Below are 15,203 nucleotides of genomic sequence, written 5' to 3'. Positions count from 1 at the left end.
AAAATTAAAAATTATTGTATAAATTATTAAGAAACAATTTAATATACCTTTAGTATGCAAAAAATTCAAAGCTAAACTAATTTCTGCTGCATAAAATCTAGCATGTTCTTCAGGCAGTCGTCTTTGCCTTTGCATATGAAACATTAAGTCACCTCCACGAACAAATTCAATCACAAAAAATAATCGGCTGGCAGTTTGGAAGCAAGAATGGAGACCGACCAAAAATGGATGGTTAGAAGCAGTCTCAAAAACATGTTTTTCTGTTTGTACCCAATCAATATCCTAAAATTAAAAAATATATAGTAAATATGTTATATATACTATCAAACTAACCAGTTATATTATATTTGTGATATCACAATCTTAGTAACATATATTTTTATTATATAAACACTAATAACATGTAAAAAAGTGCTGTTTGGAAGTGTATATTTTAGTTTTAAAATAATGATAAATTATTGATTTCATTATGTACAAATTGATTTATACAAAAATGGTTAGTTTGTAATTATGTTATTATTTATAATTTATAAATAGAATTAAGTAATAAAACATATTTTAGGAGTTATAATAGTTAATAGACATTAACAAACTGAGAAGAAATTTTTTTTATAAAAAGTAATGATGGGCATAATCGATTATGATAAATATAATTGAATAATCGAATAATTTCAATTATGAGTAATATAATAAAAACTCTTGTGTCTTTTATTTAAAACACTTATAAATAATGCGGTATTAATAAATGGTTATTAGTATTCCTAAATTATAATTTAAATAATATTACACCAACAAATGAAAAAAAACAAAATTAGATTATTTACTATGAGTATGTTCATATTTCGAGTAATTTTAACGATTTTTTCGATGAGTATAAATGGTCGACTGTTTTTATCAAATTTTAATTTTGAGTGATTTTTCAAGACATTCTTTCGACTATCAAAATTTCTTGATTAGTAATCATTCGATCATTCCCATCACTAATAAAAGGGGCATATAATGTTAGATGATTGGCTGTTGTTCGACAATCAAACATATGGTAACATACACATTTCTTTAATTTAAAAAAAATATTGGACAATATTATAACAATTCAATGTTTAGTTGTAAATAAATATACTGTGAACTTGTTTATTTATTATCAATATATATTATGATTTTTAGCTATTATAAATTAAAATATATTAATTACTTCATCATCTGTAACAAGTGCTTTTTTTATAACTTTCATAGCATAGATGCATTTTGTTTTTTTGAGTTCAACCATTAACACTTTCGCATAACTTCCACGACCAATAACCCTAATTAGCTCAAAGTCGGCAATAGAATATTGACGTGAAACTCCAACATCTTCATCACCTGCTATAAATATAATTTAACATAAAATTATATTGTAACAATACTATTGTGAAATATTACTTTTAGCTTGTGGATCTTCAATGGGTACAGAATCAGCTGATTGATCAATAACAGAATTTTGATCAGAATATTCTTTTAAATCCGGTAAAGCCGTATCAGAGCTAGGTGTACCTAAACATTAATAGCATGCTTATGAAATAAACGTTATAATTTCAATAAAATATATTTTTATAATTACTTAGAGACGTCTGTGAGTCACCATTGGTGTCTTCATTACCTATAGGATCATTGGTACAAGTTTTTTTACCTAGCTTATGACATTTTTTGTGGATAAGCAATTTGCATTGAATACATTTGAATCCTTGTCGTCCTAATCCCCAAATTCGATCATGACAGTATGCACAAAATGCTCGCTGATTATAAAAAAATAATAATAATTAATTTTATAGGAACATAGCATATTAAATTGAAACAAAGTGTTTAACATCACCATTACTATTACATACTAAATTATTGTCATGTACTTGATATTTAGTAGAACAACTGCAAAATATTCCCATATTTTATAATTTTATCAAAAAACAATGAATAAGTTTTTAAAATAAAGAACGCAGAACATAATGTTCAAACTTATCTTATTTGTTAAGAAACATATATAGCCTTCTAAAATTAATTATTATTACTATTTTTTAATAACTAGTTGATATTTAATTAAACGACAACATACTTTTTATCTTATTTTTATTGTATACAGAATACATATACACTTAATAACTTAATAACCTTAGACCTCTTTCTAATGGAAAATATAGTTAGTATAATTTAAAACTATTAAAATACATTAATTGCTTAATAACATATAAAATAATACAAGTGAATTCAATGTTTTACTGAGAATATTTGTATTTTGTATTATCTTAATTATAATACATTTGTAAACTATATTATACTGATTCAATAACACAAATGTAGTCAGTAGCACCTACTATAATTAGTTATATAGTAAATTACAATATTCTTTAGATGTACCTTGTTTAAAAACTTTAAATATTTTGATAAAATTTAATTATAGAGTAATTCTTACAAGTCTAATTAAAAATAAAAAACCGTTTTAAATTCGCTCATCATCTCAAAATGGAGTTTAGCAACACTGAAATGAATAAAATTTATTTATTACACATACCCTGTTAAATCTTTTAGGTTGAAAAATATGTCCATTCACACGATATAATTTTCTCCACCTTCTGGCCCCACGTCTGTATATACTACCTGCAAATTATCAATTTATTTTTTCATAATAGGATAAAAATCTATATTTTATCTATTTTTTTTTTTTAATATTTTAAATTTATAAACTTACGATCTTCTCCTTGGCAAGGCATTCCTGGTGCTTGTGGTACATTAGGAAAAACTAAAGAAAAATATAAATGATAAATTATTATATGATATTATTATAAGTAATTTAAGAAATGTTATGTATTGCAAATATTAATATCAAATAAATTAGTCTACTATCTCACACATTCCAAATAGAATAAGAGCAATAGTTATAAAATCTGGTCATATTATTTGAATTTCAGGCATGATATTTAAAAGGTACTAAATATTGATAAAAATAGATGAAATTCATACATGTATTATACAAAATAAAGAATTTGATAGTAATGTCTGATTTGTACCTTCTGTAAATGTCCTAAATTTTACAATAGATGTTTTAAATTATAATTCTATGCTTATTATATTAAATATTATATACAGAGCAAAATATATTCAGAAAAATTAGATTTCAAATTTAAACATGAATCTATTTCGTTGCCGTCGTGCAAAAAACTACTAAGTCAAAATGTTTAAGATTTTATTTTTAAGTTGTATTACTCCATAATTATTAAATTATTTCACTTGGTCCATTTTTGCATGTTTAAATTACAACTTAGTTGCCATTATGCAAAAAATCAAAAATTATGTAGTTATACAAATCTCAAATTTTCTTGCACAACGGCAACGATTTATTACTCAATCATAATTTAGTAAATTAATATCAAAATATATTTAGTTATAATTTAATTGTTAACATGCATAGTTTGTGCTTAATGGAACTCAAACTTTAATTCTATGTCCAACAAACCAGCAATTTAAACTATACCAAATTTGTCAAAACAAAAAATTAGGGGCAAAATATTTAATATAATATACTTAAACCATCAAGTTTATAGCTTTTTATTTAAATGAGTTTAATATAATATAATCCAGTATAAGTATATCATATTAAATATTATCACAAGTAAATTTAATTATTGTCAAATAATAATAAAATAGAATTACTACTAATTAAATACTTTACTAACTGTTCACTAATATAGCTACTACTACTACTACTACACATGAATACACGCATACACACCCACACACAACATATCCGTATATTTACAAACGATTATGATTTTTTTGGCAACATTACCATTGTATTTGTTACCTGTGGCGTAAACATGGTCTTCATCATCAGATATAGAAGGAGATGGTGATGGGTCATGAACACTGCAAGGATAATGTTGTACAATAGGAGTAGATTGGTAACCAAAACAATTTATGTTTTGTCGCATAGCCATTGTCGATCCACACGAATCTGGCAAACTTAGCGAAGTAGGTGGAGCATATAAATGACGTGGTGGTGGTGTTCTAGGTCGAGAAGGAGGAATAGCTTGATTTAACAATAAAGATAATGAACCCGGCCCTGTGAATTCTATATCTCCAAGTGAAGGACGACGGTAGAATGTGGATGTATGATGATAATCATCATCTTCTATAGAACCAAAACTACTAGTGCTGTGCAAGGACTGATGTTGGTAGTACGATGTAGATGGAGGAGCTGGGGTGGAAATAGGTACATGATGGTTATAAAAACCCAAAGATGACGATTGTCGTTTTGGTGACTTGCCTCGGTCAGAAACAGTAGATGCACTCCAGTAGCCCCAAGCCATAATAGACTAATTCTTTTTTACTTTTTTTTAGGTTCAAAAAGTTATTATAACACTTGTAAAACTCAAAAAAGATGTGTTCAAAATTAAGTATAATTAGGTTTTGTCGAATTAAAAATGAGGTAAAACGTAAATCTAATGAGTCGGCAAAATTTTTCTAGATTTTAAAATATGGTTATAACAGGTAAGTGAAAATAAAACCGTAATTACTACACCTTAAAAATGTATTATTAATTCGTGAATATATGTTAAAAAAAGAAATATTTGCATATAATTGACTAATGACTCAAGATAAATAAACTAGAATAGACTATTAATAATAATTGATCCGATCATCCATGAATGTCAATTTCATTGACTATAATCAAAAATTGGATGAACATGGGTGGCAAGTTTATTATTATTGATGATGATATATATAATAAATAAATATAGTAGATAAAGTCACTAGATTTCGCTAAGTATTAGTATGTTTTAATTTAAACAAAAATGTAAAACGCGTGTAAAGAATTAACATTAATTAGATAATCTAGATAAGTTATCAACGAATACGTAAACGCACAACCCGTCACAAAAATACGAACGGACACGTTGTACGCGATACGCGAAAATATTCATCAACCCGACGACAAATTGAAAAATCAATAATAATAATAATAATAATAGTAGAAAAAACCTACTCCACCGACGCCCTACGAGAAGCGCGAAACTGTTTGCTTTCAACAATTATTATTATTGTCATCACACCGAACGCATAACGAACGAATTAGTATTTCTACCGTCGACATAATAAACCACAACGCGATGTGTATTGAGCTTTTTGGAGACACAACAAGCACTTCTTGTACCACTGGCGGCCGTACGGAGGTTCCACCCTAAAATCAAAACGCCAGAGCGCCGAATCCGCCGTAACGTACGGTACGTCGGTACTGCCCCCGCTCCACCCGTTCTCTAAGCCATCGTAGGGGTAGGGGCGGTACCCCGCCTGATTCCTAACACCCTCGCCACAACTGTTCACGGGGTACCCGTGACCCATGTACGATGTACCTAACCGGAAAGTGGTGGGGACGGGGGGACACGAGTGCTGAGGGGGTGAGAGCGGCACAAATAATAAGGTTATATTGTAGTTGCAGTTTTGCCGCGTTTGGCTGACGACAACGAGAGACTTAAATTTTGAGTACCATTAGCATGCACATTATTGCTATTATACATAATACCCATACATCAAGATTATTTTCGTTTAAAATAATACCCTATGTGGCTATGTGTCAAGGGACATTGGGAAGAATTTGATTAAATTTGTCGAGTGATTAGTGGAAAGTGGGGGGAGGGGTTGGACTTACCGTGTATCGTTAATTCGGAATCTTTATTGAGTTCGTATAATCGTACGGCTTCGTCTAATTCCATTTGAGTAGATAATATACACGGATCGCCTAAATATAAAAATATATATGACAGTCAAAACAAATTCAATTTTATTTAAACAGGCTTAAGTCTTTTAAAAATACAGTCAACATTGATAAAAAAAACAATTGTGAATTTAAAATTATTAATATTGGATATATAGGTACACAACTTATCTATTTTAATTTGTGATGATCATTATTTTTATCATTAATATTCAATACATGCAAAAAATATATTTATTGCCTATCTGCCCATGTGCTAGAGCAAAAACATTTTTATGGAATTACTTGCTTTATATTTTAATTTTAATGACATTAAATACGTCATAATTTTAACTTAAAAAGTGTAATACTTTCAATTTAATATAAATCAGTTTAGAAATACATTTCGCGACATATAACAATTGTATTGGATTTGATGAATGTTTTGAACTTGTCCATACTATGATTATGATACCTCAATACCTCATACATACCTGATAAGTTGAAAAATTAAAATTAGGAATAACAACAAAAAATATTATCATACAATAATTATAATACATTAAAGGTACTATTCATGGAAAATTAGTAACTAATGAATAATGAGTAGGTAATGTCTAATGAGTAATGACTATTGAGTTATAGTTAGATACAGTTCCTGATTCCTGACATTTTAATAATAACATAAGAGTAATATGTCAATATGGTTTGGTTTATCACTAATAAATAATAATAATAATCAAGTCAATTATATATCTTTTTTTAAATATTCAACAAGATATTACAAATAACTTTAAATCAGTTAGTTTTAGTTGCACAGTGTAAAAACAAGAAAAATAGTTAAGAAATAATATAGAAACTACATGTGGTTTTTTTTTATTATTGGTCTTTTAGGGTCTGCAACAATGGTCATTAGCTTTTTGTGGGGTTAAGGTTGGTTGAGGAACACATATTTTTATGTGGGACAAGAATTTGTTGTCAAGAACCCGGTAGTTGTCGATCCGAGAGCCAGCAATGTCTGTCAGTGCTTGATCCGCAGCACACATTTGTGAGTGTGGGCTACCACCATCCAACACCAGGCCAGGCATGATATGTTTGTTTTTACTTTTTGTTGTTATTTAATAAATTATACCTTAGTATTTATATACATAGAGAAAAATATACCAAAAAAGTAAATTATAATCGGTCAATTTAATATCTAATTAAAATATTTTTTAAAAGAGCCTGGGATGATGATTAATTAGTTTGAAACATATTGGTCTACTATACTTGATGGCTGTTAACAATTTTAGCACCCCCTAAAATGCAGATCCTAGCATATGCAAATTGTAAATATTGTGTGTATAGATTGTTACTCATTTTTCAAAATAAAGGTATTTCTCAACAAAATGACAAACATGATATTTTTAAATATCAACACTTAAATATTTTTAGTGAATAATTATTGTTAATCGATTAAGCAATATACTTATTAATGCCACACTCACATGATTTGGTTCCATCTTATAAATGTATATATGTACAAATTATATTACAACCAATTATATTTGTTAGCTTAAGTAGACGCCACACCCACATACTCGTATTATGTTCTCTCGGTCTTCCATAAATGTGCAATATGGAACATTTTTCGTTCACAATAATCCATTTTACCATTATTTTAAAAATTAGAGAGAATTGACCAACTATACAATTTAAAGGTAAGATTATCTAGGGCAGTGGTCTGAAACTCAAATTATCAATGGGCCATATTTATACATCAAAAGTTTACTTATCTTAATACTAAAACCAAAATAAAAAAAATGAATAAATACAACATTTATTTCTTCTATTTATAAATAGATAATACTAGGTATTACAAAGATGTACATACCTATTTATTTTTTGTTTAATAATTATTTGTTTTTATTTTCAAAATTTTGAAGAAATAAATGTTTCTTGCTAGCCACATGTTACCACTGATCTAAGTTATCTCTGAGGATTTGACTGATATTTTAATTCTGAAGCCAGTTATGAATAATTTTTAATTTTACAAAAAATGTATCAGTTTTCACTCTAATTTTAAAAATAATATTTTTAAATAGATTATTTAAATCGTAACATTTGCTATGTTGTATGTTTTTAACAAGGAGACAATACAAGGCGGGTGTGGCTTCTCTAAGGTAAGAATATTATTTAGATCTAAAAGCCAATAATTTTACAGTTTTTAAATTTTAGGTGAGTTATGAGCATTTTTAAAATGCAATATTTTACATGCTTAAAAATGTATATATTGTAAAAACCAATCTACAAACAAAGATAATTTTAGATTCTGAGCGAAGCGATGAATGTATTGATTTTATAATGATGTGTGTTTTATTTTTATTTTTTATTTTTGTGTCTGTCATCACCTTTTAGGACAGTAAAATGCTTAGATTTTCTTCAACAGTAATTTTTCTGATAGGAAAGTGAATCTAGTTGGTACTTTGGGGGGTCAAAAGTAAAAATGTCTAGTAGTTTTTAAAAGCGCAGTGAAAAACAAAAGAAAAATTAAGGAAAAATGGGAATTTTTACGCAAAATCTGTTTTGAGAACATCGATTTTGGTTTTTGATGTAACTCTAAAACAAATGAACAAATCCATGAATTTCCAATGGTTGTTTATATTTACATTTTCTACACACGATAAAATTTTAAAAATATTTTGATTTGTTTTGAACTGTTTAGGAACATTTTCAGTTTCCAATTTAATTAGTATTTATTTCTATGGATGTCAATAAAACTTTATTTGTTGGGTAAAAAAGCTTGAAAATTTAATACAAGGCTCCTACTATATTGTCACCATGATATTTGAAAAATATTAAAAATCCTTAGTCACAGTTTTTATTTATAAGCATTTAAAGTTCAAATATTGATAAAATACGAAATAATCACAAAAATTAGCAAACTATTTTGAGTTGAGAATTCATAAAAATTTTGCTTTTTAAATTTAAGATTTGAAAATGTAATACAAGATTATCCATAAGTTTGTCTACCTTTATCAAAAAAAAAATGTCAACAAGAAAGTCAAATTAAATTTTTATGAACGTTTGAAATTCATATTTTTACAACATTTGATATTCACTCGATATCTCATGTAACAATTTTCTTATTTTGTTGTAATTAAAAAACGTATGACTGTAGATACTTGAAAATTTCACTGAATGTTTGTATTAGCATTTTCTATACACAATACAATTTTAAAAATAATTTGACTCTTTTTGAGCTGTTTACGGACATTGTCAGTTTAACAATGTCAGATTAACAATATAATATAACACGCAAATGAATTACCTTCTTCATCAACCCATTTCATTGTGAAATCTTGATCAGATGAAAACCGACAAATAACCATCATTTCGTATCGTAGTTGCTCGACAGTTATTTTTGGATCTATATAAGTAATCATAACTTCCCTAAAACAAATATTTTAAATGTTGGTAACAAATTTCTTAGTTAATCAAAAAATATATTATTATAATATATTAACTTACCCATTGAAAGCCGTTTTTACACGGATTTCGGGTACATCCACAGTAGGCATCCTAAACATTTAAATATACAGAAATTATTAAACATATATTAATTTTAAGAAAATAGAAAAATATAATATTATTTATAAACACTAATAATTATTATTGTTTTTATGAAATGTAATCCACCGTAATATCATATATATTATGCATTAAAAATATTATTTATTAGTAAAATAGATTTTTACTCCAATCTGGACTATTTCAATAATTCTTTATCTTAGCCATAGCGTATGTAATATTTTCAACATTATCAATGTGTTAGCTAAAAATGTATTGTAATAAATATTAATAAAAAATATTTGTCGCTTTCAAACAGTTATATTATTATATTTACAGTCCCATTGTTCCATTGTAAACTGCATACTACACAGATTATTATTGGACATTTTGTTACAATAATAATCTTGGTCATAGTTATATACTTATACATTGGCGTATCTACGGGAGGATAGGGGTCATATCCCCCCAGAGTTCAAATTTTGTACACAATACAACATGTATATAATATTAATATGAATATAATAATATATGTATACTGAATGTCTATTAAAAATTGTACATCTCCTCCTTGAAAAAATCCTAGCTATGCTACTGCACTTATACCATACCATCAAAGAAATATGTGATGAGTTAATAATAATATTTTATAGAATATCCTATAAATTAAATGAGGTAAAACGTTTTCCCTAAACTACTAAAAACCCATATAAAATATGTATGTTGGTTTAATTTTTTAATCAAATACACATCCACCTGAATACATGTAGCAATCATAACTCAAATGATATATATAGTTCAATAAGGTGTCACTAAAGCATTTATATATACTTAAGTAAACATTTATTTTGTTGGCCTTTTGTCCTAAAATAAAAATTGTAATTACTACTCTAGGAGATAATTGACAAATTTTCCTAATTTACAAGGTATAACAAGAAGACTTGAATAAAAAAATGATGCTACTTAAACGTATGTCAAAAATTGTGGAAATTATATAGTTCATAAATAATTTAAAAAATATACTTAAGCCAGGAAATTCCCAAAAATTATATTTTGAAAAAAGTTATTACATTCTAAATTAATTTACTCAAAAAAATATTGATATTTTAAAAAATCCTAAAAAATAAACTACTCAACTTAGATAAATGTTTTTACCATCAAAATTGTTTTTATAATCGGATTTACAAATTGGCTATTTGAATTTTACCAAATTTTTTTTTTGGAATTTTCAGTGTTAAAAAATAAAAATAAATAATTTTATATTATACGTGTTATGCAAGTGACTCTAAATTATAAATTGTAAAATTTTACATAATTAAAAAATTTGCTTAAAAATTGCAAAACTGAACAAAAAAAAAACTAACGTACAAGCATAGACAATATTATTATTATTAGTCAATTGCCCCTAACATTAAGAGGATGTCAGCGCACTATTTGTTTTCTCTCTCTAGACAAAATGCATTTGCGCAGAATCGTTTTTTTCTATGTTTTTAAGTAATCTCAGAGTAAAATCACTCATTACAAAAAAGATGGAGAATAATATTTTTGAGGAAATTACATATCGATTTCTCTAAATATTGTTTCAAGACAATTTAAACATAATTTAAATTTACAACATTTTTTTGTTTATTTTGAAAGTCGAATATAAAGTCAAATAACAATAAAATATAAAATCGATATGTCATTCCTTCTAAAATATTATTCTCTATCTTTTTAGTAATGGGTGATTTTACTCTGAAATTACTTAAAAACATAGAAAAAACCGGGGAAAACACGATTTTGCGCAAATGCGTTTTGTCAATGTTGCGCGTGGGTCAGAGAGAGAAAACAAATAGTACGCTAACATCCTCTTAACGTTTAAATCAAAAAATTGATGTTGTAAATGTTCTATAATATGTAGTATGTTATTGTAAGATGGAGAAAACACGTCATGTGGATGTGACGTCCTAATAATGTAGGTTCTCTTACTTTATTTGATCAAATATTATTTCAAAAACAAAAACATAGAAATATCTGACTAAATAAATAGGTATGAAAATTATAATTTTGTGATACGTAAACCACCCTTGATAATATCCTATTGACAATGAAATGTGGAGAACTACGAGCAATGGTTTTGTGTGTAAAATAGTGGGAAGATGCGCAAACCAAATGAAAACGGATTTTTAAAATCATACCTATTCATTTAGTCATGGAAATATCCTAAAAATGTAACTCTGTATTAATATTAGATTTATTTTTTTTAAATAAAAATTAAAATATATTAAATGATTTATTGCTATGATAATTGCTCAATGGGAGAATGGAATGTATTTTTAATGAAGTTCATTAGTATTTGATTGTCACAAGAATAGCTTATTTAACATTGATACTTAATATTAAGTAAATAAAGTAATAAATATATTTTAAGAAATTCAAAACAAATAATTATAATAGAAAAATTTTATTGTAAAAAAAAAATATTCCTACAAAATATAACAATACATACAAATATATTATTAATATTATGTAATTATACATTTTATATGTAAAACTTGAGGTTTAGGACCTATTAAAAAAATCACACCTTAAGGATTTAATCAAGTTTAAAATATAGGTAATCACTTGAATAATTATTTATAAGTTATAAGTACACTATACAATATTTTTGATCCAAAATTAATTAGTTAGGATACTATATTCCAATTGTAACCAATTTTGTAAGCAGATAAAATATAGTATACGGAAGTTAGAACAAAAAAATGTTTTTTGTAATTGAGTCTTTTAACAGTTTTATTCTTTATTGATTAAAAGTAAAATATAACAGTGACAAAAAATATAACTTAATCAATAAATAAATTATTTATTGAAAAACTATAAAAATTAATTTAATGAACAATTGACGACTTATCACTGAGTAACTATTACAATCTTACTCGACTGAAGCGCAGTAAAAATTATGTTGTTTTACAAAAATAATGAACTATACTACTAATAAAATAAACAATATATATAAATTGTTGTTTTTCTTCATTCTTTACATGTCTAAAAATCACAATACATAATTGATTTTATTTTATGTTGACAAATTTTAAATGATTTAAAAATCTTAACATAAAGCTTTTAACTGTATATTAACTTTCAAGTATAAATTATAAAAATACATCTTTAGGGCAGCTTATCTAGTTATTTAAAATTTAAGATTTAAACATAACTATATTTCTCTCAAGACAAACATAATATGAATAAATCTTGAAATAAAAGTACATACAAATATACAATGTGTTCTTATTAGACTAATTATATAATATATAGGTTACATAGGTACAGAATCATTAAAATGTTGTGTTACTTTGCTCTGTCCCACAAAAAAACTTATCGGCTACGATACATCTCACATTGCAATGTTGCCTATAATGCGTTTCATCGAATTTTGATAGAATGTGAGGGTGGTATATGGTAATATGTAATGACGTATGGTCACATGGAGGGGGATAAGACATCATAGTTGACCGACAAAACCCATTCTACATGTATAATTTAGTATGTTCTCTAGTGGGATAGACTGGACAGAGTATAAAATGGTCAAGTTTACTTTATAATGCAAAATGTATAAGGCCTTGTACATATAAATATAATGAGACATTCATAGGTACAACAAAAACGACTAACAGCTCTCTAAGGATTACATTTACTTCTTTAACAAATTGGTATAAACTTACATTAAATAATTAAAATAAATACTTTTACAAATAGATACTTGTATTTACTAATTAATGGGCAAGTTGAGTAATTAAAGATGCACACATTTCAAAAAACTCCATTGTATGGTGTCCTGTGCACTTTCTTTGTGGTAGTGCAACAACATCTTGTCTTGGAGATTGATTTTCAACTTCTAAAGTGGGTGGAGGTAAATTTCCATTTTCTAACTGATCATTTGTTAAACTCTTAAAATCTAACAAATAGCTTTTGTAGTCCACTTGATACAGTTGCAGTGAGATCATGATATAATTATCAGTTTTTGGATTCATGTGTCGTACTTGAACATGGTAAGGATTTATTACTTTCCATTGAAAATTCAATGCTTTCATTGCTCTATATACTTCATTCATAATATCTGTAGGTCTACTTTGAGATCTTATGCCTAAATGCCATTTAGCTCTTTTCATTGGAGATCCCCTGGCCCCTTGATCTATAGATTGAGCACGTTCTCTTTGAGATATTATTCTTTCAGGATGTGGTTTGACAACTGCATTTAAAGCTGATGGCTCCAGACTTCCTCCTGTTGGAGGTGGACTACTAGCAATATAAAAATCTTTTAACTCTGCTTTAGCTGCTTCATCGGCTATTCGTTTATTATCTATTATTAAATGGTAGGCAATACCTAATTGATCGTGTGGATCACCACTTAATAAAGCATTGTGAACTTCTGAGTCTTTTACACTAAATTTTTCACAAACTTCATTAACGGCATCTGTATCAATCACTGAAGAGTCTCGGTCAACTGGTGAAGGGAAAAGATATGCAGGTAGCTCGTGCTGGAACCATTCATGTTTTTTAATATCTTCAATAGATGCTCTTTTCATTGGATCTACTTGTAACATATGACATAGTAAACTAACAACAGATTTGTTCAAATAATCTGGTATAGGAAAGATTCCAGATTTAATTTTTCGAAATAAAGTTGGGACATGTTCATCATCAAAAGGCAAAGAACCACATAATAATGCATATAAAATAACACCACACGACCAAATATCTACTTCAGGTCCAGCATACAATTTTCCTGAAATAACTTCTGGTGCAGCATAGTTAGGTGATCCACAGCTTGTTCTTAAAAATTCTCCATCCATCATCATGTTAGATAAGCCAAAATCAGCAATTTTAACATGTAGATTGTGATCTAATAATAAGTTTTCTGGTTTTAAATCTCTATGTACAATCATATGCCTATGACAATAGTCAACACCAGATATGATTTGTTGAAAGAAACGACGAGCTTCAAATTCCTTAAGTTTACCATGTTTTACTATATAATCAAATAGTTCTCCACCAGACACATACTCCATTATCATGAATATATCAGTAGGCGTGCTGATAACTTGATACAATTTAATGATGTGAGGATGACGGAAGAGTTTGAGATTTTGAATTTCTCGACGTATTTTCCCAACAACATCCAGACTTTTTATCTTCTGCCTATTGAGTATTTTGACAGCCACCTTGTGTTTGGTGAGCTGATGTTCACCAATTTTCACCTTGCCAAACGTACCAACGCCGAGTGTCTGTCCAAGTATATAATGACCTATTTTGACGATTGGTTGTTGTTGACTGGTGGCAGCGGGTTTAACCTCGGCCATGTTTCCTGATGTTCTTTTATATCAAAGCAACGACGCACGCAATATTTCTCCAAACACTGGAGATAAAAAAAGACACTGCTACCCGATCGTAATTTTACTCAATTAAAACATGCGTTCGAGGGATCAAACTGTGATAATTTAAGGACCGCGGAAACACAATAATAATAATTGCATCGGAATATTTTGAAGGCCGATCTCGATCCCACTTACATTCGGAGAAAAAAAAATAAACACATAAACATTACATACACACGCAGACAAGCGCGCGCACATAAACGCAGTGCCTATGTCTTGTAATCAAATCGATTGTATTATGAACTCAGAACTACCAGCGCGCATAACCTCATTGAGGCTCGGTGAAATTTTACCAAAATAAAAAACCGTATAAATTACCTGTATCCTGGGGGTTGAGCACCAACGGTCACCGAGTCACACTCGGATCACTCGCGACGATCTAGACCGCTGCGAATTTTAATTACAATCCCGTTTTCATTTTTACACATTTCCAAAACAAAACACTCATCGAAGAATCAAAAAAAAAAAAAAACAAGTAAAAAATGCTTTTTATCTACTGCAGTGTTGACGTCGTGCAG

At 27.8% G+C, this 15,203-nt stretch overlaps 2 protein-coding genes across 5 annotated transcripts in view; both read right to left on the bottom strand.

The window, feature by feature from the left end:
- Positions 1-15,195, bottom strand: part of LOC132942551 (atypical protein kinase C) — a 37,266-nt gene extending 22,071 nt beyond the window's left edge. Inside the window, exons 1-10 of one of the 4 annotated variants that reach the window (XM_061011083.1) lie at positions 15,004-15,195; positions 9,233-9,283; positions 9,033-9,154; positions 5,678-5,767; positions 2,720-2,770; positions 2,543-2,628; positions 1,598-1,772; positions 1,420-1,530; positions 1,193-1,362; positions 48-282 (exon numbers count right to left, since the gene is read on the bottom strand). In XM_061011083.1, coding sequence (XP_060867066.1) covers positions 48-282; positions 1,193-1,362; positions 1,420-1,530; positions 1,598-1,772; positions 2,543-2,628; positions 2,720-2,770; positions 5,678-5,767; positions 9,033-9,154; positions 9,233-9,282 — 1,090 coding nt within the window. In that variant the 5' untranslated portion in view covers position 9,283; positions 15,004-15,195. Of the gene's footprint in view, positions 1-47; positions 283-1,192; positions 1,363-1,419; positions 1,531-1,597; positions 1,773-2,542; positions 2,629-2,719; positions 2,771-3,817; positions 5,643-5,677; positions 5,768-9,032; positions 9,155-9,232; positions 9,284-15,003 lie in introns of those variants that run through there. The other 3 variants (XM_061011081.1, XM_061011080.1, XM_061011082.1) reach the window with 3 other exon arrangements.
- LOC132942554 (5'-AMP-activated protein kinase catalytic subunit alpha-2) lies at positions 11,790-14,971 on the bottom strand. Its single transcript, XM_061011088.1, has one exon. The coding sequence runs from the start codon at positions 14,608-14,610 to the stop codon at positions 13,024-13,026; it is 1,587 nt and encodes a 528-aa protein (XP_060867071.1). The 5' UTR covers positions 14,611-14,971; the 3' UTR covers positions 11,790-13,023.
- Positions 15,196-15,203: the final 8 nt, after the last annotated feature.

Source organism: Metopolophium dirhodum, chromosome 4 (assembly GCF_019925205.1).
Source record: "Metopolophium dirhodum isolate CAU chromosome 4, ASM1992520v1, whole genome shotgun sequence".
Lineage (NCBI taxonomy): Eukaryota > Metazoa > Arthropoda > Insecta > Hemiptera > Aphididae > Metopolophium > Metopolophium dirhodum.
This window is presented reverse-complemented; position numbering and strand designations above follow the sequence as displayed.

Bases quoted from the DNA above. Each gene is read 5' to 3' on its own strand.
- LOC132942554 (XM_061011088.1), bottom strand. From the start codon at position 14,610: ATGGCCGAGGTTAAACCCGCTGCCACCAGTCAACAACAACCAATCGTC.